Source organism: Stenella coeruleoalba (assembly GCF_951394435.1).
Source record: "Stenella coeruleoalba genome assembly, chromosome: 1".
Classification (NCBI taxonomy): Eukaryota; Metazoa; Chordata; class Mammalia; order Artiodactyla; family Delphinidae; genus Stenella; species Stenella coeruleoalba.
The window spans coordinates 175,922,949-175,947,708 of NC_137169.1; the positions used below are offsets into that span (position 1 = coordinate 175,922,949).

Here is a 24,760-nt window from a genome sequence, read left to right on the forward strand (position 1 = left end):
AAATGTCACCATTTTTCTCTGGAAAGTATTTCTGGTGCTTACAATGGAGTTTAACTTGATAAGATGGGAAGTGAGGATACGGCTGGGGAGGGGGCAGTGACAAAGTAATAGGATCAACATCTTGTGGAGGCCAGTGAGATTAAAGAATCTTGGAAATGCAGCACCAGAGGGCGTGCACTGGACAGAAAGGAGGTGATGGTCAGACAGTGGGATGAGTGAAACTGAGACCGTGGAGCAGTGCAGTTACAACACGGTCCAGGCTAGCCAAGGAGATGAGGTCTCAGCTGGAAGCGTGGAGCAGAATCATCGGGGAGAAGAGGTTAGGGAACCAAGGGGCCAGGGTACAAGAAGAGTTATCTAAGTGGACATGGAAATAACTAAGAACTGCCGGCAGGAGAAGAGATGGGGAGAGAGGCAGTAAACCGAAAGCTGAAATCTTCCTGGCATGAAGGAGAGTGGTCTGGGCTGCAGCAGGAAGGAACAGCAGGTGGTGCTGTCTGATGCCATGAGCTCCAAACTGGCGTTTCAGGACAGGTATGAGGAATAATGGTCTGGAAGCAACAGTGAGAAGCAAGGAGACACATACCCCACCTTCAGGCTCAAGGGTACAAGGCAGTGTGGGAGGGAAGACAGCCATCACGTGACGCGGCTGCAGGTCAAGTAGCATTCTTGGGAGAGAGGCAGGTTCCACTTAGAACAGGAGGTGAAGGGACTGTCCAGAGAAGGCTCTTGCTGATGACGGAACATGAGTCCTAGCCAGTGCGATATCAGGGAATTTGGGAATTTGGGGAGAGGAGGAAGGGGATCAGACTAAGGCATGCACAGAGCCTTGTGGGGAGGGAGTTTGTGGTGAGGAAAAGGTCTTGGTGGTATTGACCACAGAGATCTCCCAACAGACTGCAGTGATGGCTGTGAGTGCTGGGAGCAGGGAGGGTGTGGCCACGTCACTCCCACTTTCTCCGCAACCCACTCCATCTGGAACCTTGCCCCATCACCCTACTGAAATTGTTCCCATTAAGGTCACCTCCATATTGCCAAAACCCAGTGATTCCTCTCCATCATCATTTTATTTGACCTTTCAGCAACATCCAACACAGATGGTGTTCTTTCTGACACACCCTTCTTTTTGATTCTCTGTCCCTGTGCCCTCCGGTTTTCTTCCTACCACTCCAGCCACTTCTTCTCACCTCCTTTGTGGGCTCCTCCTCTGCCGCTAGTCTTAGAGGTTGACATGACCTCAAGCCATTGGTGTGTCTGCTCTGGCTCACCTCCTCATGGACCCGCCCTGATGAAAGCACAGTCTCCCACCATCCCCACAGTCACTCCATCCTCCAACTAGCAAACGTTTAACTTAGAGAAAGACCTAAGAGTTATTCACAAATCGCTAGGCATGGTGAAGCTAAGTTTTCAGTGAGTGTTGTAGGAATTCTTGAGTTAGGTCGTATGACAGACATTGAGTGACATGAAGAATGTGCAAGACAGTCTCTGCCCTCAAGCTGTTCAGCATCCTCTTAAGAAGACAAGACAGAGGTGCATAAAAATATAGTACTTCTGGAATACGAAGAAATACCAACCATCAGAGTTGTACCGTATTCAAATGGTCATCTACTTTCTCCTACTCGTTTTTCAAAGCCATGATGAGATGACTTACCACCTATAAGGTCACCCTGGGAATTAGCCCCATGTCTCTCAACCCCCAAGCCAGTGCTCTTACCATGGCATCTCAATGGGTGGTTGAGATAAGGAGTACTGCGAGAACTAGAATAAAAGGCACTGTGCCTTCAGAGTTAGAAGCACGGATTCTAGAACCAGACTTCCAGGGTACAAATCACTAACGAACCTCAAACCACATTAACAATGCAGTAACTATCAGAGTGACCTTGGGAAAGTCACTTAACTCCCCTGTGTCTCTCGTTGGTTAAATGTGGACAATAATCGTACCTGCCTCATAGTAATGATGAGAAGTAACATGAGTTAGGTAAGGTGCTTAGAATGTTGCTGGCACTTAGAGAGCTATGTAAGGTTTTTAAAACTAATAGCACTGGAAGATGATTAACAGGAAAGAAGGCCTGTTGAGTGCTGAGTGCCCAACTCCTCTCTGAATCCCAGGAGCCTGGTACATGTCACTGAATGAACGAACTAATAACAACCACAGGAAAAGACCACCAGAGATCAGTTAATCTACCCCCAGTTGCACCATACAGGATGTCCACCAAAAGCAGGTAGGTAAATTCCACCATGACCAGCACCGTCAAAAAACACCTGTTGCTAGTCTAACATCTAACAACTCAGTCTAAGGCAAGAGAGAGAAAGACATACAGATCACAGGACATGCAAACATGCAGAATAAACACTGGCATCCGAAGGACAAAGTCCCTGGGTGGGATGTAAATCTGGAGTGACTGAGAATTAAATGAAATACTATCTTCCTCTACTTTGTGACTCCTAGGAGTAATATCCCAGTCCCCAATAAGCATCAATCAGGGTAAAGGTAGCCCAGGACAGAACACAGATCCTTTTGCTCTACACAAAAAGATCAGAAATAAAGTCATGGAGGGGTGGGGGGGGGGGGGGGAAATCTTGGTCAATCTCTTCTATCCACTGAAGACCTGTCCCCAAAAGTAATCATTCACTCAAGAATGACACCAGAAAGAGGAGGGTTACAGCAGCAATTCCGGAGGGAAAAACGAGAGAGATGCTTCCCAGTTGGGTGGATTCTCCACGGTTTATAGAGCTCCTCTTCTCAGGGAAGCTCAGGGTGTGAATCAGAACCCAGGGCTTTCTGCCCAGGCTCTCAGTAAACTAGGTGTACTTCGTGGGGGGATGGGGAGGGCGGGCTCCAAGTGAACCAGCTGTAGCCTCAGTGAGGTTCCGCGCAGCCTAGGGCTGCTCAGTGAGATCAATCGGGTCTGACGATCAATCGGGTCTGACCTCAGGGAACTACCTCGGAGGGTCAAGCCCCTCTTTGGCAGGAGCAGCGATAGATCCGTTCCCGCGGGACCACCGACCCGGTCCCCACGCCCCCTCGGCTCCTCCCTGGCCACCAGCCGGGCTGACGCCGTGCTCCCCCATCCCGCCCGCCGGGTACTCACTCCCACTCCTTGCGCCGCGCCTGCGGGGTGCTCTGCATCTTGTGCGCCTCGTGGGCCTTGATGATGTCGCGCTGCTCGATAAGACCCCCGCGCCGCCGCTTCATCACCTCGGGGCTCACCGGGAGGAAGGGGCTGGAGCCGCCCTCCCAGCCTGGGCCCTCGCCCTCCTGCACCGGGAAGAAGTTGTCGAAGCCGGCGGCGGAGGCGCGCGGGGAGGCCGGCAGCATGCCCGCCTCGTCCGAGGCTTCGGCCTCGAGCAGGGCGCACTGCTGGGGCCGCCATGCCTCCTCCTCGGGCAGGGCCAGGACGTGGCGGTGGCGGCGGCGGCCCTCGGCCCCGGGCTCAGGGCTCCCGCCCGCAGCCGGGCAGAGGGCGGGCTCCAGCAGCCTGCGGCCGGGGCTCAGTCCACGCATGTCGGGCACCATCACAGAACATTGCTCTGCGCGGGGAGGTGGGCGAGAGATAAGGGGTGGGAGGGCGGGGAGGGGAGGGGTGGGCACGAGGGAGATAGAGAAGAGAAAGAGGTTAATGACTTTGTCGTCCAGGGCAAGGCTTCCAGCCTGGCCCAGAAACTGGCACACAGTAGGAACTCAATAAATGATGGTTGAACTCAGGAGCATGCACTGTGGACCAGGCTGTGCGCCAGGTGCTGGGTGTCTACAGTCAAACAACGTAGACTTGATTTGTGCCCCATGAACTTCAGTCTAGCGCAGAGGACAGACGTTGAAGACGTAACTGTATGCAACTGTGATGAATGTCTCAGGGTGCTGCTATCAGGAGAGGAGAATGCCAAAGGCTGTCCTTCTCAGCCCCTATCTCGACAGCTACCTGGCTCTCCTGGCCCGTTGTGGTGAAAGAATGCCCCTAACCCTCTCCCCAGCTCCCCTGGGGAAGTCCTACCCACCACCTGCTGCCCTAACTCTCACACCCTCTCCCGCAGGACTGCCACAGGCAGGCTGTTCGGGAGAACTGGGTCCCGTACATGGGCTCCTTCCTCCTTTCCTTATGCTCATTCGCGCAGGATCTGGGGAGCATGTGTGGAATCAGGTGCCTCGGCGGGCTCCCTTGAGCCTCATTCTCCTCTTCCATGCCAAGGAGGATGTGGCCGGATTTGCCGCTGAAAGATGCGCTCATTCAATCAACATTAACCGAGGGCTCACCACGTGCCAGCCGCTGGGCACGCCAAGATGAGCTGGATGTAGTCCACATCCTCCTTGTGGGAGAAAGAGGAAGAACGTGAATTTGACCACACAACGCCATGTGCTAGGATTGATTGCTATGTGAGCGCATAGGAGGGGCCCCCCAGTCCCCTCCTGAAGGCTTTGTGTAGGAAGGGACCCTCAGTCTGGGTTTACGCAGAGCTTGCCCGGCGAGGAAAGGGAGAGGATTACAGGCAAAGGGGAGAGCATGCGCAGAGAGGATTTAGGGAAACTGAAGGATTCAGAAAGAGTTCCCATAGCAAGTCTGAGGTCTGGGGGCCAGTCCTGACTTGAGAGAACCTGAACTGAGCACCTTTTCCAGATCTCTACCGACTGTCTCCCTCCCAGCCAAGAGCCTGAATTCCCAGCCTCCTCCCATCCATGTTCCAAACCACGCCCCTAGTTCCAAACCACACCCCATCCATGTTCCAAACCACGCCCCTAGTGACACAAGTGGCACACACATGCCCCCTCGGCTCCAAGAAGTACCATTTGCTCTAGACGCTGGGAGGAGCCCTGGCGTCCAAATCACTCGTACAGGGCTTAGTGAGCACCCACTGCGAACTGAGGGCTATGCTGGGCCCCCAGGGGAGGCATCTTCCCAGAATGCTGCCCTCCAGACCCCGCCCCACCTTCCCCAGTCTGGACTGCCTATCAAATCGCAAGTCACAAAAACAAAGAACATTAAAATGGGCAGGAATCTTAATGGTTGAGCCATATCATTTTACAGGTGAGGGAACTGAGGTCCAAAGAGGTAGACAGTCTTGCCCAGGGTCACACTTAGCAATAAAAGTCAGAGCTGGAAGGGGGCTCAGGTTTCAAATTTAGCTCATAGTTTTTCCACCGTATTGATCACACTGCTTCTACCCCACGAAGCAGAATCCCTAGATGCCTCTCTAGGCCCCTCCTCATCACACTAAGGAAGCAGGTAGAAAAGAAAAAAGGAAGGATGATCTTGGCGCGTAGGTGATCAAGCCTGACGCGAACATTAAATAGACTCTGACCTCCCTGGAGAGAGGGTGGGAGATAACTTCTTTATTTGTCTCCTCCCGCATTTCTAGCACCTGGACTGGTCGTCCCAGCCCTACCAGCAAACATCTTGGGAATACTGGGCTGGAGGCCCTGGGAATGTGCTGGTCGGCGCTAGATACTCAGTCACCAAGCTGGGTCAAGAGGACAGGGCCAGGGGAGGTAAAGGGTCCAGGATAAGCTTGGTAGGGAGCAGAGAAGGAGAAAATCATTTCCAACTCTGCACGCAGTTGGGTGGGTCCCTAGAAAGAGTGATTCATGTTCCTCACGTTGTCATTCTGTCTCAACTCTGCTTGATGGATTTTAAATTTATCCTTCATTCCTACAATGTTTAAATGTCTCTCCTCCACCACACACACGCACGCACCCCTCCCGGGCTGCTCCCACTCGCTCCGCAAGCTTCAGCACCGCCAGAAACCCAAGCAGTCTCGGGTTCTGCAGCCTGCAGCCTCCTCTTCCTCATGTCGCCCTATGGCAGAGGCTCCTGGGCCACCCTCCCGGCTCCCACCAGGCCACCAGGACCTGGCTCCTTGTCTACGCTTCCTGGCCCACCCTCTCCCTCCTTCCTGGATTTCCCCTTCCCAGACGCTCTGCCAAGTTGAATCACATCTTTGCCAAAATTACAGCAGCAATAATATGCACCACAGCGCTCCCGCTTCAACTGAATCAATTTTACAAATATCAAAACATGAAATTATCTCATCTTTCCTTTAAGAATTCCTGTTAAACAACCCTTCTATTATTGATATAAATGTTCATCAGGGGAATCTGTCGCTCCCACTGCCTGCCAAGCTGGCCAGTCCCCAGGTCTGGCTATCATCAAGCTGAGAAAACATCTTTCATCTCAGGCGATTTAGACAAGACAGAGTCTACATCTTCCAGGGAAGGACATTTGAATCTACTCTATACTTAGATTTCCCCCAACCCCCCAATTCTGGCATTCCTTGAGTTCCTTGAGATCAGGGATTTTGTCTTATCTTTCTATATCCAGCCCCTAGTACTGAGTTCAACACATAGTAGATTGCTGTGGTGGTCATTGGTACTGTTGGCCCAAGAGTCTGGTTATCCCCTTCCTGGGCACATAATAGGATGCACTTCCGGCCCCCTAGGGTTGAGCAGGGTCAAGCGACCGTGCTGCCCAGTGAGTTGTGAGTGGAGTATGCACGTCACTTCAGGGCTAAGCACTTAAAGCCAGTGAGAAATCTCTAGATCTAGAGGGACAGGCAAACTTTGTTTGTAAAGGACCAGATAGTAAATATTTTAGACTTCGCAGGCTATGCAATCTTTGTTGCAAATACTCAGATTCTGCTGTTGTAGCCTGAAAGCAACCAGACAATGTGTAAATCAATGTTTGACTGTGTTCTGATAAAACTTGACTTGTAAACTTTGCCCTTTCAAGTGCACCTCTTGGACACCATCATTGTCACTCAGTCTGTGCCCATAGGAGCAGGTTCTACAGAGCAGCAGGCAAAAAGAGAGGATGGAGATCCACAAAACAGAATCAAGGGTGGACACACCAAGTAAGAAGCTTCCTGAGGGCAAAGTTGCTGTCCTGTGGGCCCCAGTCCGAGTCCCTAGGGGAAGGAAAACAGGTCCCGCTGCTCTGAGATACTGACCTAAGAATGAGCTCATGAAAGCCCCGAGGGCACCTGTCTTATTCCCCTAACGTTGCTTTCCACTTACCTCTCTTCTTTTTCTTTGTTGCTTTTTTTTGGCTAATGCACAGGGGACGGGATCTTAAATTATAGGGGTCCTGAGGAGGAAGAGGGCTTAGTGACACATTTGCAATCCAGCAGCTCCATTAAAAACTCTTCCTTTGCTTGCCAGGCCACATGGGGTAGCAGGGTAAGGGCTCTCCTTTCCACCCCTACCCCAAGTACCCTGCACTGCCAAAGATGCTAGAGCCAGTAGTCACACTCCGGCCTGCCTCTGAAACCTTCTCCCCTCTCTCCCCTCAGAGCCGAAGTCGAGATCTTCCTCCACTAAGGAACATTATGTCCTTTGCACCATCTTTCCCTTTATATCCTATCAAGAGTTTTAATTTTATTCATCTATTTTTGATTGCTTTAGTAATAATGGCCCAGGCATCCCCTTGGCTCTCAAGCCCAGCAGGTGAGTCTGCCATGTTGAAGACATGCATCTTCCTCTCACTGGGTTCATGCCCATCCCACTCTCACCCCTCACTTTCTAATTCTTCCAGAACATGTGCATCTTCCAGCCACCTTCTGAGAAATGGATACACTAGGAAGTCAACAAGGTCACAATGTTCTTATGAATGTACTGCCTTTATACCCTGAAAGTTTTGAGTTCAGCAAGGAGGAAGAAATCACCATGGAATACACCACCAAGCAGCATGGGTTGGGAGATGGTGAACAGAAATGGGACTGATAGGCAGTAAAAGGTGAGTGGTGGGCACACATATGTGCCTGAGCTGGACCTGACATATCCCAGCCCTGTGCCCTTTGTCTGCCCTGGGCAGGAAGAGGACAGAAAGGTCCCCATCCCAACTGTAAGAAATGAACAATCCCAAGAGGAGAACACTTTTCAATATAAGATACCACACAATTGAGATACCGTTCTGAGTTCTTGTCTAAAAATGATGCTCTACAGAAGAGAACTGACACAATTAATGGGCTTCCTGCCCAGTGAAAGAAAAGGCAAGGAATAACTCTACTCTTCCTCTTCACCCACCTGCTCAGAGAGGAACATTCCTGGTATAGAGATAAATATTCATCTAGGGATTCTTATCTGAGCCAGCCTGCTACCTGACTACAAAGGAGGAGTAAAAGCTGGGTTAGTTCATCTGCTGTAACCTCCCAAGGCTGTGGTTCTCAGGCTTTAGTGAACCTCAGAATCATCTCCATTGCTGGTTTTACAACAGAAGATTCCTGGGACCTCCCTCCAGAGATCCTCATGCAATAGGTCTTGGGTGGGCTCAGGAATCTGCAATTTTAATAAGCACCACCCTACCCCCTCCACCCCCAGGAATCACATCTTGAGAAACAGTGTCCTAAAAGCAGCCTATAGTCCTGAGAGGTTGTGCTGAGTTGGTAAGAAGTAATGAATTAGAAGGTTAAAAGGCCCCGTAGGTAGGACAGTGTTCCTTTCACCCATTTTCAATCTACATCATGAAGTGAAGGGACCAAAAAACATCCAAGATGAGTTCCTTGACCCACCCACACTCCCTGCAAAACTCCATTCCCCCCTCCACGGGCGTCAGTTTTTGCCCCTCCCACATCCCTCTCCATATGTCTGTGTTGTTATGGTGACTGTTCAAGGATGGGCTAATGTCCAACAGCATTTGACAGCTGGTGCATTTTGAACGGAAACCAAGACCCAAGGAAAACACACGACTTCAAACATGGAGTGATCGCTACGTCTGCTGCACTGAAGGAGGCAAAAGAGCCTCGATTTGGTGTCAGCAGCTCGGGGCTCGGGGTATAGTTCTCCATTTGCTAGTCAAGCAAGCTTTCTAGGTCAGTTTCCTCTCCCGAACAAAGATAATAATAATCATTATATAATTTATGTTACATTATACAACAGTTAATAATAAATATATTCTAAAATTATATAATATATTGTCATGGATAATAATATAACCTGTCTTACAGAAGTCTGTGGTGAGAATCAAATAAGATAGCCCCTGGGAAAGAACTTGGAGATGGGAATTATGTAAATATGGAGCAAAGAAGAGAGTCTAGGAGTTAGCATGCTGAAACCAAGCTGCCTGCGTATGAATCCCAGCTCCCCTCTGACCAAATGAATTCCTGGGCAAATGACATAGTCTTTCATTTCCTCATTTTTAAAACGTCACTAAGAGTAGATACTTCATAAGGTTGTTTTGGGAACTGAATATATAAACACGTAGAACAGTACCTGGTAGAAATGCCCAATAAATGTTAGCTCTCATTTTTTATTATGCAAATGACATTTTATTAGAGTAAGTAATGCCAGTAACAACGCCAAAATGTCTGTGGTTTAATACAGTAAAGGTTTCTTTCTCTCTCATGTCATAGTCTAATAATGCGAGTTGGCCTAGAAGATGAAAAAGAGAGACTCTGCTCCATGATGTCATTCTGGGACCCAGATTTATTTCATTCAGGGGCTCTGTCATCCCCTAAGGATGGCATTTTTTTATTACAGGGCTGGAAAGTAAATATTTTAGGCTTGGCAGGTCGTGAGTTTCAGCTGCGGATACTCACTGCTGCCTTTGTAGTGTAAAAGCAGCCATAGATGAGACATAGGCAAATGAATGTGGCTGTTTCAATAAAACTTTATTTACAAAAACAGGCAGCGAACACCTGAGCCTAGAGCCTCAGAGTCCTCCACTAGACTTTTTCTCTCCAGCCTGGAGACAAAGAAAAAGAAAAAGAAAAAGCACTTGGGGGACATTGCAAAAGGTCTTGAGGCCAGACCTGGAAGCGATGGATAGCACTTCTCCCCTCTTGCATTAGCCAGAACTGTCTCCTGGCCCTCCTCAGCCAAAGAACAGCAGAAATGCTGTCTACCTGAGTGCCAAGGACAGGGAGGAGAAAACAGTATTGATCGTCTGCGTCACACTATTGCTACTTGCATCGTGATATAACCACACAAGCGAATCGAAACGCAAATACTCACAAATACGTGAAATACATGGAATATTGGCCAATCCAATGAAGTATTAATCAATTGCTGAAAATTAGCCACATCATAATGTGCACAGAGAGAGATAAACAGATATATTTTACACAAAAGGAAAAGGAGAAACCCTAAGTGGTGTGACAATCAATTCACCAAAGGATCCTGATGATTCCGAAAACAAGACCTCAACAGTGCCGAGCGTTGGTGGGTCCTAATCAATTATGCAGTACGCTCATACCACAGACACATCTATCTTTACAGTCCTTTGATGAATGACCACCCCGCCTCACACACACGCTGGCCTTCAAGCTACATAAAGGCAGAGGCCACAACGACTTTATTCACCGCTGTATCCCTAGCACCCAGCGCTGTAAGCATTCAATAAAGATTTATAAAAGGAAGGAACGGGGGTGGGGGGAGAGGAGGGAAGGAACGTAGGGAGAAAGAAAGACACTCCGCAATTTCCCATACCATAATTTTGCTATTGTGGTAAATTAGTCCCCTTAAAGATCTGGCTTCTGCAGAGATCCTTACAACTACATTTGAGTGGGTAGGAGTGGGTTTAAGGGGCTTTTGCTTGCAACTTTCCAATCTGCTTGAATATTCGCCTTTACTGTTCTGCTTTAAGAACTGCTTACAATCTCTACAGGACCTGTCTGACTTGGAGAGGGGAAGGGAGATGCTTTCACATGGGAGGGGAGACTTAATACACCCCTGTGCAGAAATGCCCATAGATTCATTCAACAAACATTTACTGAGCACCTACTATGTGCTGGGGAGTGATAAAGGCACTGAAAATTCTTTACGGTACCACAGAAAGAATCCAGAAAGAAACCCAAGGGGTGAGGCCCAGTACAGGCACTTTTTTTTTTCTTACTTCTTTTTTTAAACACAACTACTTTGGAATGTAGACCAAAAATTACTTCCACAGGAGTATCTTGAAATTCCTTGAGCATTTGTGACTTTTCCAGGGTTTGTCACTTCTGTCACTCCTTCTACTTCCCTAAGGCACCCAGACGTAAACAGACAGACAAAGCTAAAAAGGAATGCATACGTCTTCTGAAGATTTTAAGGGAAGTAGAAATCTAAGGACAGAATACTGTTCTTTGGATAGGATCTGGAAGGAGTCAGTTATGATGACAGCTGGAAAGAAAGCAAATGCCACAACCCCTTGGACTAGCAGAAACAGAGTTGAGATGCCACAGTTGTCTAGCCTGGGATAGAGAAGGGCTGGGGGGCTTCCAGGAGACCACACGTATTCCCTGAAAGGTATGTGGCCAAACAACTGCAGCATCAGGCTTGGACAGCTGAATCCAAAGTGCTGCAAAAACTCCTCCAGTACCCTTGTTTCCGTCAAATACTTGTCAAGTGTCAATTCCAGGAGCACTGTGGGTCTCCAGCTAGCACCTAATAATATCCCTCCTGCCCACAGAGACCAAGACTTGAGCTGATTTCCCCGGAAGCTGTCTTGCAAAGAGGAGGAAGTTACTGCCACAGCAGAGTTTGGGGTGGGAGTCAGCACTATTTGTGCAGCCAAACGGCATCTCCTCTCTGAGCAGGATTCCAATTCCGTTACAGGCTCTCAGAGGCACTAGCCCAGGAGCAGCCCCTCACTCTGCGGATTTAAGCAGGGAGCATGGTTTGCACTGAGAGAGCCGGTCTGAATCACCACCCACCCAGAGAGATAAGTGCAGAGCCCCGAGTCTGCGTTCAAGGCTTCCACAGTGTGGCCCCAGGAAGAAGGACAGGCCTACAGCCCTCAAGGCCTTGCATCTTGGCCCGCTGTGAGCCCCTGTGGTGGTGGCTGTCCCTTCCAGATGCTGAGCTCTGCCCCATCTGTCTGCCAGTGCTGGCCCCTCCCAGGGGTCAGGCCCCCCGACGTCAGGCCTGTCTCAGAACCCAGCCTTTGTCTGGCCACCCACTCAGCTGTGGTCAGACACATGGGAAGTGACAGTGAAGCCTGCCAGCAAGTGCAAAGTCATGGCTTCTGAGCTGGATGCTTAGGCGCTGACGGAAACAGAAGGATGAACTGATGCCTTCCAAGCGTATCTGGCCTCTGAGAGCTTTGACACTTTCCTTCATCCCACCTTCATCTCTGCACTCTCCGCACTGTTCATTTATGCTTTTTTCCTTCCGGTCACTTACTGTATATTTTGCCACGTAATTATTAATAATGATATTATAATTAACTTGTTTTTTAAGCCAAAGAATTCATTGAGAACAAAATTTGCATTTCCAGGGATAACATGACGTGAGGGATTTTATGCTCAATACACACGCACAATGCAGTGTCGGCAAAACCAGGTGTGCAGCTCAGACTGGTGGCCCCTGGAGCTGTGCACTAGGACACAGGGCACTTGTGAGATTAGACCAACAATTACAGCCACGCTGAAAGTGCCTGCACACCGGCAACAAGCTAAAAAGAAAAACTGGAGTGGGCATCACGGTTAATCTTCCAGATCCTTCCATGCCCCACCCTCATGCAGTCTCTATTCAACCTGGGCAATGGGCTCCAGCACCAGGGTGGGTTCTAGTTAGTCTATGCCAGTCAAGGTAACCCTAACCCTTTGCCAGTGACTAGTTAAGGGTAAGGCACGTGACTCACTTAAGGCCAATGAAGGAAGAAGACAAGCTTACTGGGGCTGTGGAGAGAATTCTCCCGGCTTTCAAGGAAAGCTTTTAAGGGAATTGCCTCTGGACAGTGTCCTACACAGATGTGAACCATGGAACTGCTGCCACCACCTCACTGCCAACCTGAGGACAAAGCTGCCACATGGAGGAGGGCAGGCCACAGGAATGGAGTCACCAGATTCTGTCAGCCTGGAAGCCATCCACCTCTAGACCACTAGCAAGATGAGGCATCACAGCTCCTGCCTGATGGCTGCAGCCCATGCAGCTGAGTTAGATTTTCTGTCACTTGCATCCTAAAGCTTACTAACTGTAGAAGCCCCGTAACCACCCGTACAGTGATAAGATGTTAACTGTTCCACGAGCCTGCAAGACCACTGAATTGTTTTGGTCACAGCAGGGCGAAAGTCACCTCATGCTCCTCTACATGTTTTCTGGTTGTAGTTCATCTTTTATACATAGACACTGGGACTTCAGTCTTGCATGAAATTCTTGAGAGTGAGATTCTAATTCTAAGATTCCCTGGTATAACGGGGAAATGACTCAAGTTAAACTGAATAAAGTTAAATTCAACTGAGCAAGCAGTAAGTTTTAGGTGGGGAAGGGAACTGAATTACATGGAAAGGACTTATTGCAATTAAGTGTAGTATAAAAATATTCAGTGGTCCTAGCAGACACTGTCATCATTATAATCATCAATAAATACAATGGTTAATATTTATGGGATTTTTATTTTATTTATTTATTTTATTTTATCTTATGCTAGATACTGTATTAAGGGCCATTCATGCAATAGATCCTTTAAGATTTCATTTAATTTTTGTGAGAAAACTGAGGGGTGAGACTTCAAACCCTTTGAGACTTCAAAGGGTTATGTAATACCGCAAGGTTAGGGTTACATAGTCATTAAATGGTACGGCTTCTAACGCATGTCTGACTGACTGCAAATGCCCTGCCGTCATCCACTGCATTGCCCTGGCTCTAATGACAGTAATAATACAACAGTAATAATGTTTTATGACAATAACTTTCACTTATTGAACACTTATGCAGAGCCAGAAATGCATGTTTATTACCTGCCCTATAAGGTAAGAATTATTACTATTCTCATTTAATAATGGAAACTCACCCAAGGTCACATCACTAGTAAACACTGAATCTGGACTTCAATATCAGCTTCCTCCCCCAGTGCCCCTCTGGGAAGCTGTACTTTGCAAGTGGAGCAGACCTCAAATGGTCCTATCCCCAGGCCATCTGCATGTTTCGGTGGCTGCATGTACATGTATGTGTAGTGGGTTGTTAAGTTCATGCACGTTTGTGCCGGACTCTCCCTGGCCCCTCACCCGGCTCTGGCTCTATGTCTTTACACAGGACTGTGCAGAAGAAGCAGAGCTATGGGCAGTGGCACTTTCTAAATAAGCACAGCATGGCACGGGGGCAGAGCACACTCTTGGCAGAAATGTCCCAGGCCTCCCCAGGCAGGATCATCACAGAGCAGGCTCTGGGACTGCCCAGAGGTGCGGAAAAGAGGGAGTGAGTCATCAGTTGTGATCGTGTCATCACCTGACAAAAATCAAGTAACAGCTCTGCTCTGGGATGAAACAAGGAAAAAATGGACAAAATGAGTCTTGGGACCTTTCCACCTCCTTTCCTGGTCCCTAGGCTCTCTCTTGCCACCTTATAACCCCATCGTCCGGCTGCCAGGGTCCTTATACTGCCCTTTGGCTGTTGCCAAATTCCTGTCTTCACCATAATTTTGTCCAAAAAAATCCACTATGATTATGGCAACCTTACTTTTCAATCCAAAAATTAAAACTGGTCTGAAAAAAAAGATTTTTTTTACTTGAAAAATTATGTATAAGAAACATCTCATATAGTTACCTATACTGGAAAAAATATAATTATACAAAATTGGGAAGCACCAGAAAGGCTGGACCATCTAGGCATCAGACACATGCTCCAAGATAGTCTATCCTGCCTTTCTTCTACCTCTTTTTCCCACCTTAAACTTGAGTTCCCCCAGCAGCAGGCTCTTAGAGGCAAAATGAAAATCACTTAAATACATTAGCACATTCTAAGGTGCCAGTGTTGCAGGGAGCTGGGCTGCATGACAGCCAGTCAGTGATAACAGGAGGTGAGGCAAGAAGAGGGGCCTCTGCTAGTCGTGTGTAAGAAAGACTTGATGCTGTAGAAACGTGGCACTGCCCCTTCCATCCAATGCACATTTTCCAAACATTTCAGTCTGATATTTTTATACAGTTCTCCTGTATAAAAATCAGTGCCATTTTCTCTGGGACTAGCTGAATTCTAGACAATACAGAAGTTCCATGGCAAGAAGCCCTCCCTTATCATACAAATTATAAATTCCCTCTTTTTGAGCCAGGCACCATGCTGAAGGCTTTACGAGCCTTCTAGTTATTGCAACAATCTTTTTTTTTTTTAATGAACTGAGTCATTCATTCATCCATCCAATCATTTATTTCTTCCACACATGTATAATGAGCACCTAGTACGTGCCAAACATTGGGCTAGGCATCAGGGATAAAAACCGACCAGTAAATAGATTCTGACACAACACTATGATAAGTGCTTACATGAGAAAAAGAATCACATGCTTTGGGAGTCCACAGAGGACAGTGGGGAGTCAGGGAGGCTGCTTGGAGGACAGGATATTTATTTAAGCTGGGAACTGTACCTTAGGTAAGAGACGGCCATGTGCAGGGTGGGGAGAGTTGGGGTGCGCTGCAATTTAAATAGCCTGGTCAGGGTAGGCCTTCTGGGAGAGGTGACATTTGAGCAAACTTGAAGGAAGGAAAAGAGTGAGCAATTCAGATCTCTGAAAAGACAGAAAAGGCAGTGCAAAGGCCCTAAAGAGGGAGCAGGCCTAGAACATTCCAGGAGCAGGAAGGAGATCAGTGTGGCTAGAGCAGGAATATAGCAAGAGATAAACTGAGAGAGGTAACATGGAGGGACTTTGTTTTTGCTCTGAGTGAAATGGGAAGCATCAGAGGGTCTTAAGCAGAGCTATGATACTATCCTACTTGGCTGGTATTGAGAATAGGCTCTAGAGAGCAAGGGAAGAGACCAGGAGCCTGTACTAGTTGGAAGCTATTAGAGCAATAATACTGTAAGTGTGCCTGCTTCCTCTCTGGAACCCTGGGCAGAGACAGCCAGTAGAAGTTCCCTGATCAACAGGAGCTCAACGAGCCACAAGGAAAAGTAGAGGCAAGGCAGGACTGAGGAGAGGCAGAGGGAGGGCGTGGGATGGCCCCAGCCCACCCCTAAAGCTCGTGTGTCCTCCAAGTGGTGCAGGAGAATCTCTGAAGATTTCCCATCTTCAGCACACACTCCTGCCCACAGAGAGGAGTGGGGGAATCTTGCCACTGTCCTGAAGGGGCCTCAAGGTTCGGGCAAGGAAGAGACAGGAGACTAGAGGCATGGCAGGGCACGCAGAGGCTCCAACAGCTAATGCAGTGACACCAGTGCCCGCCCACCGGAGGACACCTACCCTCCAGTCACAGCCAGTCTGCAGCCAGCCCCGCAGGCCACATACCCCACACCAATGTCAGGCCATGTAAGCTCCAGGAAAGAAGGGGTAGGAGACAGAATATTACTTAACTGTATATTTAATCAAAAGAATGATAAATCTTGAGCTAACTAGAAAATCTCTGGCTAGAACCAAGGAAAAACATGACTGAAAAATTCAAGTTGCTCTCCATTAAAGTGACTGGGGATTCAGAAATCAAATAAGGTTCTAGAAATAATGCAAACCATTTCTGAGTTTTGTGGCTGCGCAAATTCAAATCTGTGTCACAATGGACCCTTGAAAAGAGCACTGAGATATAGCATAGAAATACTGTACATGCGATTCTGTATTATTTATCCAGATCATCTGTACAATTCACCCTTTGGACTAGTTAGAGCTGAAATTCATCAGTGAAGGTTTTAAATGTTCAAGGTCATGTCTTAGGACCCCACCTGTAATTTGTGCAGTCTTAATGTGGGTTACCATGGCATTGATTGTCTTAGCTTCATCCTAGGCAATGATATCCATAAAATCTTGATTTGATGTGCTGATTCTATTTTTACTTTTTTTTTCAGTTTTTTAAAAAGACTTTTTAGAGCAGTTTTAGGTTCAAAGCAAAATTGAGAGGAAGGCACAAAGAGTTCCTATATACCTCCTGCCCTCACACATGCACAGCCTCCCCCCATTGTCAACATTCCCCACCAGAGCGGTACATTTGTTACTACTGATGAACCTACAATGACGCATCATTATCACCCAGAGTCCAGAGTTTACATTAGGATTTATTCTAGTTGTCCTGCATTCTATAGGTTTGGACAAAATGTATAATGACAGGTATACAGCATTATAGTATCATAAGAGTATTTTCGCTGCCTTAAAAGTCCTCTGGGCTCTGCCTATTCATCCCTTCTTACCCCTTTGACCGCTGGCAACCATGGATCTTTTTACTGTCGCCATAGTTTTGCCTTTTCCAGAATGTCATATAGTTGGAATCATATAGTAGGTAGTCTTTTCAGATTGGCTTCTTTCACTTAGTAACATGCATTTAAGCTTCCTCCATGCCTCTTCATGCTTTGACAGTTCATTTCTTTCTAGTACTGAATAATACCCCATTGTCTGATGTTCCAGTTTATCCATTCACCCACAGGAGGACATCCTGCTTCCGAGTTTTGGCAATTACGAATAAAGCTGCTAGAAACTTCTGTGTTCAGGTTTCTATATGGAGATAAGTCTTCAGCTCCTTTGGGTAAATACCAGTGAGCATGACGGTTGGCTCATATAGTATGTTTAGTTTTGCAAGAAACTGCCAAACTATCTTCCAGAGTGGCTGCACCATTTTGTATTCCTATCAGCAGCGAATAAGAGCTCCTGTTGTGGGCTTCCCTGGTGGCGCAGTGGTTGAGAGTCCGCCTGCCGATGCAGGGGACACGGGTTCGTGCCCCAGACTGGGGGGATCCCACGTGCCGCGAAGCGGCTGGGCCCGTGAGCCATGGCCGCTGCGCCTGCGCGGCCGGAGCCTGTGCTCCGCAATGGGAGGGGCCACAACAGTGAGAGGCCCGGGTACCGCCAAAAAAAAAAAAAAAAAAAGAGTTCCTATTGCTCCACATCCTCGTCAGCATTTGGTGTTGTCAGTGTTCTGGATTTTGGCCATTCTAATAGGAATGGAGTGTTACCTCGTTTTGTATTTTTCCTGTATTTAATAGTAAATTCTTCACCAGTGAAAATCCTCTAGCATACCACCACGTGGGAAACATTGTCCTGGTCGAGATGCAGGCTCTACCTAAAGCGACTGTCATCCAGGGTTTTAATGTTGAACACGAGACAGAGGACATTAAGGATTACCCAAGATACCCTCCCAGTCATCACTTGAGACGGCCCTAAATATTCCCTGCACAGTCACTCAGCCTATATTTGAACATCTGTATTGATAGGGATCTCACTGCTCCCAAGGCAACTCTTCCAATTCTAGACAGCTCTATTAGGATGCTCTCTCTTATTCTGAGCTGAAATCGATGTGCAACACAGAAATCAATAAACTGTGAGGAAGAGTAATTCATTCACCTCTACCCAATGCTGACAATCTAGAAAAGGAGGATATAACCAGCGATAAAAACAATGAAGAGAAGCCAAAAATCAATGTGTCTACTGTTGGAAGAGCTCTCCACTAAAATAATTCAGAATTTTCTCAATTGACTCAGAGGACAAGATTTTTCAGTTGCTTCTTTTTTCTTTTTCCACCTCTTTTTCTTTAAAAATACGTCTCTTTGATCTTTCTTCCCAGTGAAAAGCTAATTGTAACTTTCCTAAAAGCCATTAACTTTTTGATTCAGGATATTTCAGGAAGAGTCAGCTCCCACAACTTCAGAAGGGAAGAAAGGTCATAATATGAGGACAGATCTTTAAGAGATTTTGGGTGTGGGCTGAGGGGGCTCACTGAAGGATCAAGGTTCACCTAGAATCTGCAGAGGAGGTTCTCCTAATATGTATGTCCTCTTGGTGTAAACAGAATTTCTGAAGTGCTGTTTTTGCACAGCAGGACCGTGGGAAAGGGAGGAAGGGATTCGTTTCTAGTTGGTTCTCCATTGCTTTTTGCCCTTTGATCAAGCTAAAAGGCTGATTTTTAAAGATGGGGCTACGGATTTCAAAGAGGTACTTGGTTTTGCGCGATGAAGTGAAACCCCTTAGAAACATACTAGAGTAGGTCCAGCAGTGCTGCTAAGACGTTTTCCTGAAAATGAGACAGAATGAAAAGCTGACACAGTGAAAGGTGATCCAGGTGGGGCGTGGGGGAGGCACAGAGGTGCTGGCGCTCCAGGAGCCCCAGTCTCCTTCAGCGAGGTCTGTGGAGAGAAAGCACTCTCGAAGCCGCCTGGCTCCAGCTGCCAGGAGGGTTTCCTCCAGCATTTACTTTTGCTTTGAATCACCTTTTACTGGCCTTTTATCTTCGCCTTCCTCTATTCCTAGCTTTGTCATTTACCAGCTTAATGTCATTGAGCAAGTCAGCAGCCTCTTTCGGCCTCAGTTTTCTCATCTGTAAAATGGAGATAATTGTCCTGGCCTCCAATATATGAGGATTAAATAAGATAAAATGTGAGAAAGCACTTTCTAAGCTATTAAGCTTATGGAGGAAAATGTTGTTGTTGTTGTTGTTATCATCTAATTTAAAGTTTTAGCATACCTTTGTCCTATTTTTCAGGAAATAGGGAGGAAAGGAATAGCTGTTCCTCACACTCCAAAGACTGCATGAGAAATGGGAATTAAGCTGCTCTCTGTCAGCTGAAGCACCCGGGTAGGGCCTGTGGTCTTCACAGATGTTGAGATGCCAGCAGTTTCATTTTACAACTGACCTCAGAATAGACAGAGATCAAGAATCAGCCCGCTGCAGGAATCCTGTGGTCCATGGAGCCTTCCAGAAGCCGGGGGTTGACGCAACAATGGAAAATTGAGCGCCAGAGCAGGGATAGAAGGAAGATGCAGCTCCGCTGAGACATGTACCAGCTTGAAAAGGTGGCATTAGTACATTAGCATCAGACTGGCTAATTGATTTGTTCCTCTTACAGGAGCATCTGTCTCTGCAAAAATGAGGTGGCCACCAGCTCTGGCACGGTTGCTAGGAGAGCATCCAGGATCTCCAAGGTTACTTTCTGCCCCAGCCAATGGGATGAGGGCTTTGGGGGAATCAGGAGGGCGCCCATGGGAATTGCCTACAGGACAAGAGGAGCAAGGACTGACCTCATGCTCAGGTCTGCACATGGAGGTCGCAGGGCTGAGGAGCCAGGCAGGGGGAAAAGAGGACGAGGAGAAGGTAGAAGGAGGGGTGCCAGGTCTTAAAAGCTGGATTCTAAGCATCACAGGTGTGGTCCATTCAAAAGCTTCTCTCACTGTCCTCCCTCCTCCTAGAGCCTTCCTAGTGGACTCAAGAGGAGACCAAGTCACTTGGCCCAGGCCGCAGGCTGGTCTGCTTAGGGGTCCAAGGCAGAGTCCTAACCACTATTTATTCCAGTGAGATCTAATAAGAGGAGAGGATTTGATAATGTAAGCCCTGCTGGGAGCTTGCGGCGGGGGCGTGGGGGTTAGTTGATGCTCCTGCTTCTTTCAGAGACATTCTGAGAACTCCAGCAAGTCCCTGTGCTTTTTCATTATGCAGTCTATTTGGTCAGCTCTATAATTCCCTCATCTTGAAACAGAAAGCCTGTCTATCTTCAGTGCTCTGAACTACCCTAGAAGTCGCAGCCAGTCATTCGCTAGGTTGACTACAGATATTTTCCAACCAGGCTGCAGGCTGACCAGATATGTTCTACTCCTGAAATAAAGAGACTCCAGTCTTCTCCTGATTCCCAGAAAATAAATTAGTTAATGAAAAGAATTTCCTCAATATTAAGATTTCTCCCCTGTAATTGTTTTCTTAAACTCTTGAGATCTGGTACCTCTTGTTTATGTAAGAATGTGTAGGTGATTTTATCTGTTTTAGCATAAACTATTTATTTGGAGTTAAACAGACCTTTGTTTCTATGTTAATTTGCAAAGAGTACCGTGACTTTGCAGATGCCCCACCATCTGGACAAGTTATGAGAACATAAGTTCTACCTTTTGACCACAAGCAAAAGGAATCGTGAGGAAGGTGCCTTAACTGCAGCCATCGTTACCCACCATCATCAAAGTCAACAAAGGTATCAAAGCCGCAATTTTTAAAAATATATACCATCTAGCCAGCCTAGCTGATGACCTCGCTTCCCACTTCACTGCAGAAAAAGGAATGATCAGAAGACAACTCCCCATGGTGGGATGAATTGGAAGACTGGGATTGACATATATACACTAATATGTATAAAATAGATAACTAATAAGAACCTGCTGTATAAAAATAAATAAATAAATAATTTTTTTTTAAAAAGACAACTCCACAAACTCCCATAACCATATCTACCCACCTACCATGTGGTGTGTCTTCCTGAACCCAGCATGCTTCTAGCTAAAGTCCACTCTTCCTTGACACAAGCTCATATCTCTGTCTCCTACTCAAGGACCATGCTCCAGTCATTCTTTCTCTTCTATAATACATCAACAATTTTTCACTCTCTGTTGTCCTATTCCCATCAACATACAAACATAGTGCTATTTCTCTCACCTTATAAAAAATACTTTCTTCACCAGCTGTTACCCCATTTCTTTGCTTCCCTCTTCAGCAAACTTCAAAAGAGCTGTATACTGACTGCCTTAGCTCCTCTCCTCCCATCCTTTCTTATACCATCTGTAATCAAATATTTCTCTTTGTGGCTTTTGTTAAGGTCACCAATGACCTCCACGTTGCTAAATCCAATGATCAATTCTTCTTGGCATACTCGATGTGGTAGCCAACTCCCATGATGTCCCCCTCCTCCTGGCATTCACACCTTGTGTAATCTCCTGCACACTGCGCCATGTTTGGTCTGTGTGACCAAGAGCATCCAGAGGTGATGGTATGACATTCCAAAATTAGGTTATAAAAGGCTGTGACTACCACCGTGGATGCTCTCTTGCTTGATCTCTCTCTTTCTCCCTTGGATCACTTGCTCTGCGAGACGCTGCTGCCATGTCATGAGGCCACTCAGACAGCCTACAGAAAAGCCCACATGGTGAGGAAATGAGTTGTTTGGCCAACAACCAGTGAGGAACTGAGGACTGCTAAGAACTGTAAGAGTGAGCCTGGAGTAGGATTCTCCAGCCCCAGCTGAGCCTTGAGATGACTGCAGCCCCAGCTAACAGCTTGATGGTAACCTGGCAAGAGATCTTGAGTCAGAACCACTCAGCTTAGCCACTCCCAGATTCCTGACCCTCAGAAACTTTATGAGATAATAAACATTTGTTCTTTTAAGCTACTAAGTTTTGGAGTGATCTGTTACACAACAGATAACTACTATACTTGACCCATCACATTATTTGACACAGTTGATCACTCCTTCCACCTTGAAACCCTTTCTTCCTTTGGCTCCCATTACAGCACACTCCGTTGGTTTTCCTTCTACCTCATGAATCATTTCCCCCTCAACTTCCTCTGTTGGTTCTTTTAAAGTTGGAGGCCCTAAAACTTGGTCCTTGGTCCTCTTCTTTTGTATGTCTACACTCTCCCCCTTGGGGACCTCATCCAGTCTTTAATGGTGTTAATTATTACCATCTATATATTGTCAACTCCCAAATTTATATCTCAGCCCAGATCTCTCTCCCAAACTTCTAATGAATGTAGCCAGCTGTTTACATGACTTCTCCACTTGGATATTTAATACACAGCTCAAATTCAACATGACCAAATGTGAACTCATAATTTTTCCCATCCAAACCTGTTCCACATTCTTCTGAACTGATAGCAGTTCCATCCTCCTAGTTACTCAGTCTGTCCTTAATTCCTATCTTCCTCTTAGTCCTCACATCCAATCATCAGTGATTTCTACTGACTCTACCTTCCAGAATATAAGAAGACCTAGTTGCTTCTCACCAACCACTCCTACCACCGTGGTTCAAGCCACCATCATCTCTCACCTGGACACTGCAGTAACCTTCTAACTGGTCTCCTTGTTTGCATCCTTGCCTCTCTCAGTCAACTTTGGACACAGTAGCCAGCGTGCAGTGCAATCCTCTTAAATAAGCAGATCACACCATTCCTCTCTGATCGACAGCCTGCAATGCACCCTCATTTCACTTAGGGTAAAAGCCAAAGCCCCACCCCCACCAATGGCAGCAAAGCCCTACACAGTCTGGTTTCCCTGTTACTCCCTGACTTCGTCTCCTTCTCTTGTCTCTTTACTCTGTTCTCGCCACACTGGCCTCTGTGCTGTTCTTGCAACACGCCAGGCGCAGCCCCACAGCATTTGCACTTACTGTTTCTTCTGCAAGGAATGCTCTTCCCCTAAACATCATCATGACTAAGTTCCTCATCTTCTTCTTCAAGTCTGTGCTCAAACACCACCTTGTCAATAAGAGGCCTGTCTTGGCCATCTTATTTAATATACACACTGCCCCCCACCCAGCACTCCCAAGCTCCCTGATCCTACTTTCGGTTTTTTTTTTTTTCCACAGCACTTAACATCTTTTTACACACTAGAAACTTTATTCATTTATGTTAGTTTACTGTCTATCTTCCCTTGCTAAAATTTAAACTACCAAAGGGCCAGTATCTTTGCTGTTTTATTCACTGATATGCCCTAAGCCCTTAGGGCAGCATCTGACACCCAGTCAACACTAAAAAAAAAAAATATCTGTTGAACGAATGAATAACTATTATCTATAATTATGAGAAAAATCCTCACAAGATATTTTTAATCTACATTTCACAAATGATGGAACCAAGGAAAAGGGAATTAACACTCAGTCTTACTATGTGCCAGGCTCTCTATATACATTATCTTAGATATTCCTCCCGTGTTTCAAGGCTCAGAGAAGTTAAGTTGCTTCCTAAAGTCACATAAGTGGTGATAAGCCAACCCCGATTTGAACCCAGGTCAGGCTGGCACTAAAGGCCCGAAGGATGCCCCTAGCGCTCTTCCCTCTCTTCCACTAAACACCCACCACACGCTGGACTGGTCAGGGATCTGCAGTCACCTGAGACAACAGTCTTTGGCCCAGAGAATCCACTGCATCACACCCTCATGGCATCCCTAAGGATCCTGTCTGGAGACCAGCAGCCAATCTCTACCTTTCCTCCTGTCCCCAGGTGCAGGCATCCAGCCCACCGGTGACACGCGGTGACGGACAGTCACACAAACAGCACCAGCCCCTCAAACCCATAAGCCCAGGATGAGGTTCTTGGTATTCACCTTTTCAATGTTGCAAACATTTTTGCAAATATTTGAAACATCGGGGTTTTCTAAGCCTTTGAGGCCAGATGAGTACACATTGGTCCATGACTTCTCACTGCCTCCATCAGGAAAGAACACCAGCTCTTCCGTCAGTCCCATCCTCAAAGCCTTGAAGACACTGCCAACTGATGGTAATAATAACTAACAGTATATTGGCTCGTGCAACATGCTAGACACTCCTGAATGCTTTACATAAATTACACCTCATTGAATCCTCACAGCACTATAAGGGAGGTGCAATTATTAACCCCATTTTACAGATGAGAAAAACTGAGGCACAGAGAGGTTCAGTAGCATTCCTAAAGTACCATAAGTGGTAAGTAATTGAGCCAGGATTTAAGCCCAGGCAGCCTACCCCCACATCCTGTGTTTAACTGATGCACCACACTTCAGCATGGAAGCGTGTGGAACGTGTAAACAATACCTAGGGCTGTTTAAGGCTCCAGCACTCCACAGAGCAATTCCATTCATAGTCACAGACAACACTGAGATTGTATCTTCCAATATAGCTACCCACAGTTAACTTCCTTATCACTTCACAGACCCCATTTTTACCTTCCTAAAGAACCAACCCTGTATTTTCCACTAGATCAGTCATCTATTACTCATTGCTAACTGTAACATTTTTAAATTGCCAACATCACACAGTATCTTCATTCTAAGCTTTCTCAGCCTGCTCCCCATCTCAGCCTCTCACGCCGCTGTCTTTTCTTTTTCCAGCTACCCGTTAATTAAGGGCAGCCTCCCTTCTCCCCAAGGGCCACAATTTCACATTTGCTGCCAATGACCGTATTGCTCTGTCTTGTTCCTAAAGCACTCTCTTTGGGGGGGCTC

The 24,760-nt window shown here is 46.9% G+C and overlaps 2 protein-coding genes across 2 annotated transcripts in view; both read right to left on the reverse strand.

Moving 5' to 3' along the window:
* Positions 1-3,517, reverse strand: part of CACNA1E (calcium voltage-gated channel subunit alpha1 E) — a gene marked incomplete at its 5' end in the record, with an annotated part of 365,198 nt that extends 361,681 nt beyond the window's left edge. The window contains one exon of the mRNA XM_079916590.1: positions 3,093-3,517. Coding sequence (XP_079772716.1) covers positions 3,093-3,517 — 425 coding nt within the window. The remainder of the gene's footprint in view (positions 1-3,092) is intronic.
* A 731-nt stretch (positions 3,518-4,248) lies between these two features.
* The window catches only part of LOC307178207 (antizyme inhibitor 1-like), a gene marked incomplete at its 3' end in the record, with an annotated part of 140,352 nt that continues 119,840 nt past the window's right edge, over positions 4,249-24,760 (reverse strand). The window contains 1 exon segment of the mRNA XM_079906107.1: positions 4,249-4,305. Coding sequence (XP_079762233.1) covers positions 4,249-4,305 — 57 coding nt within the window.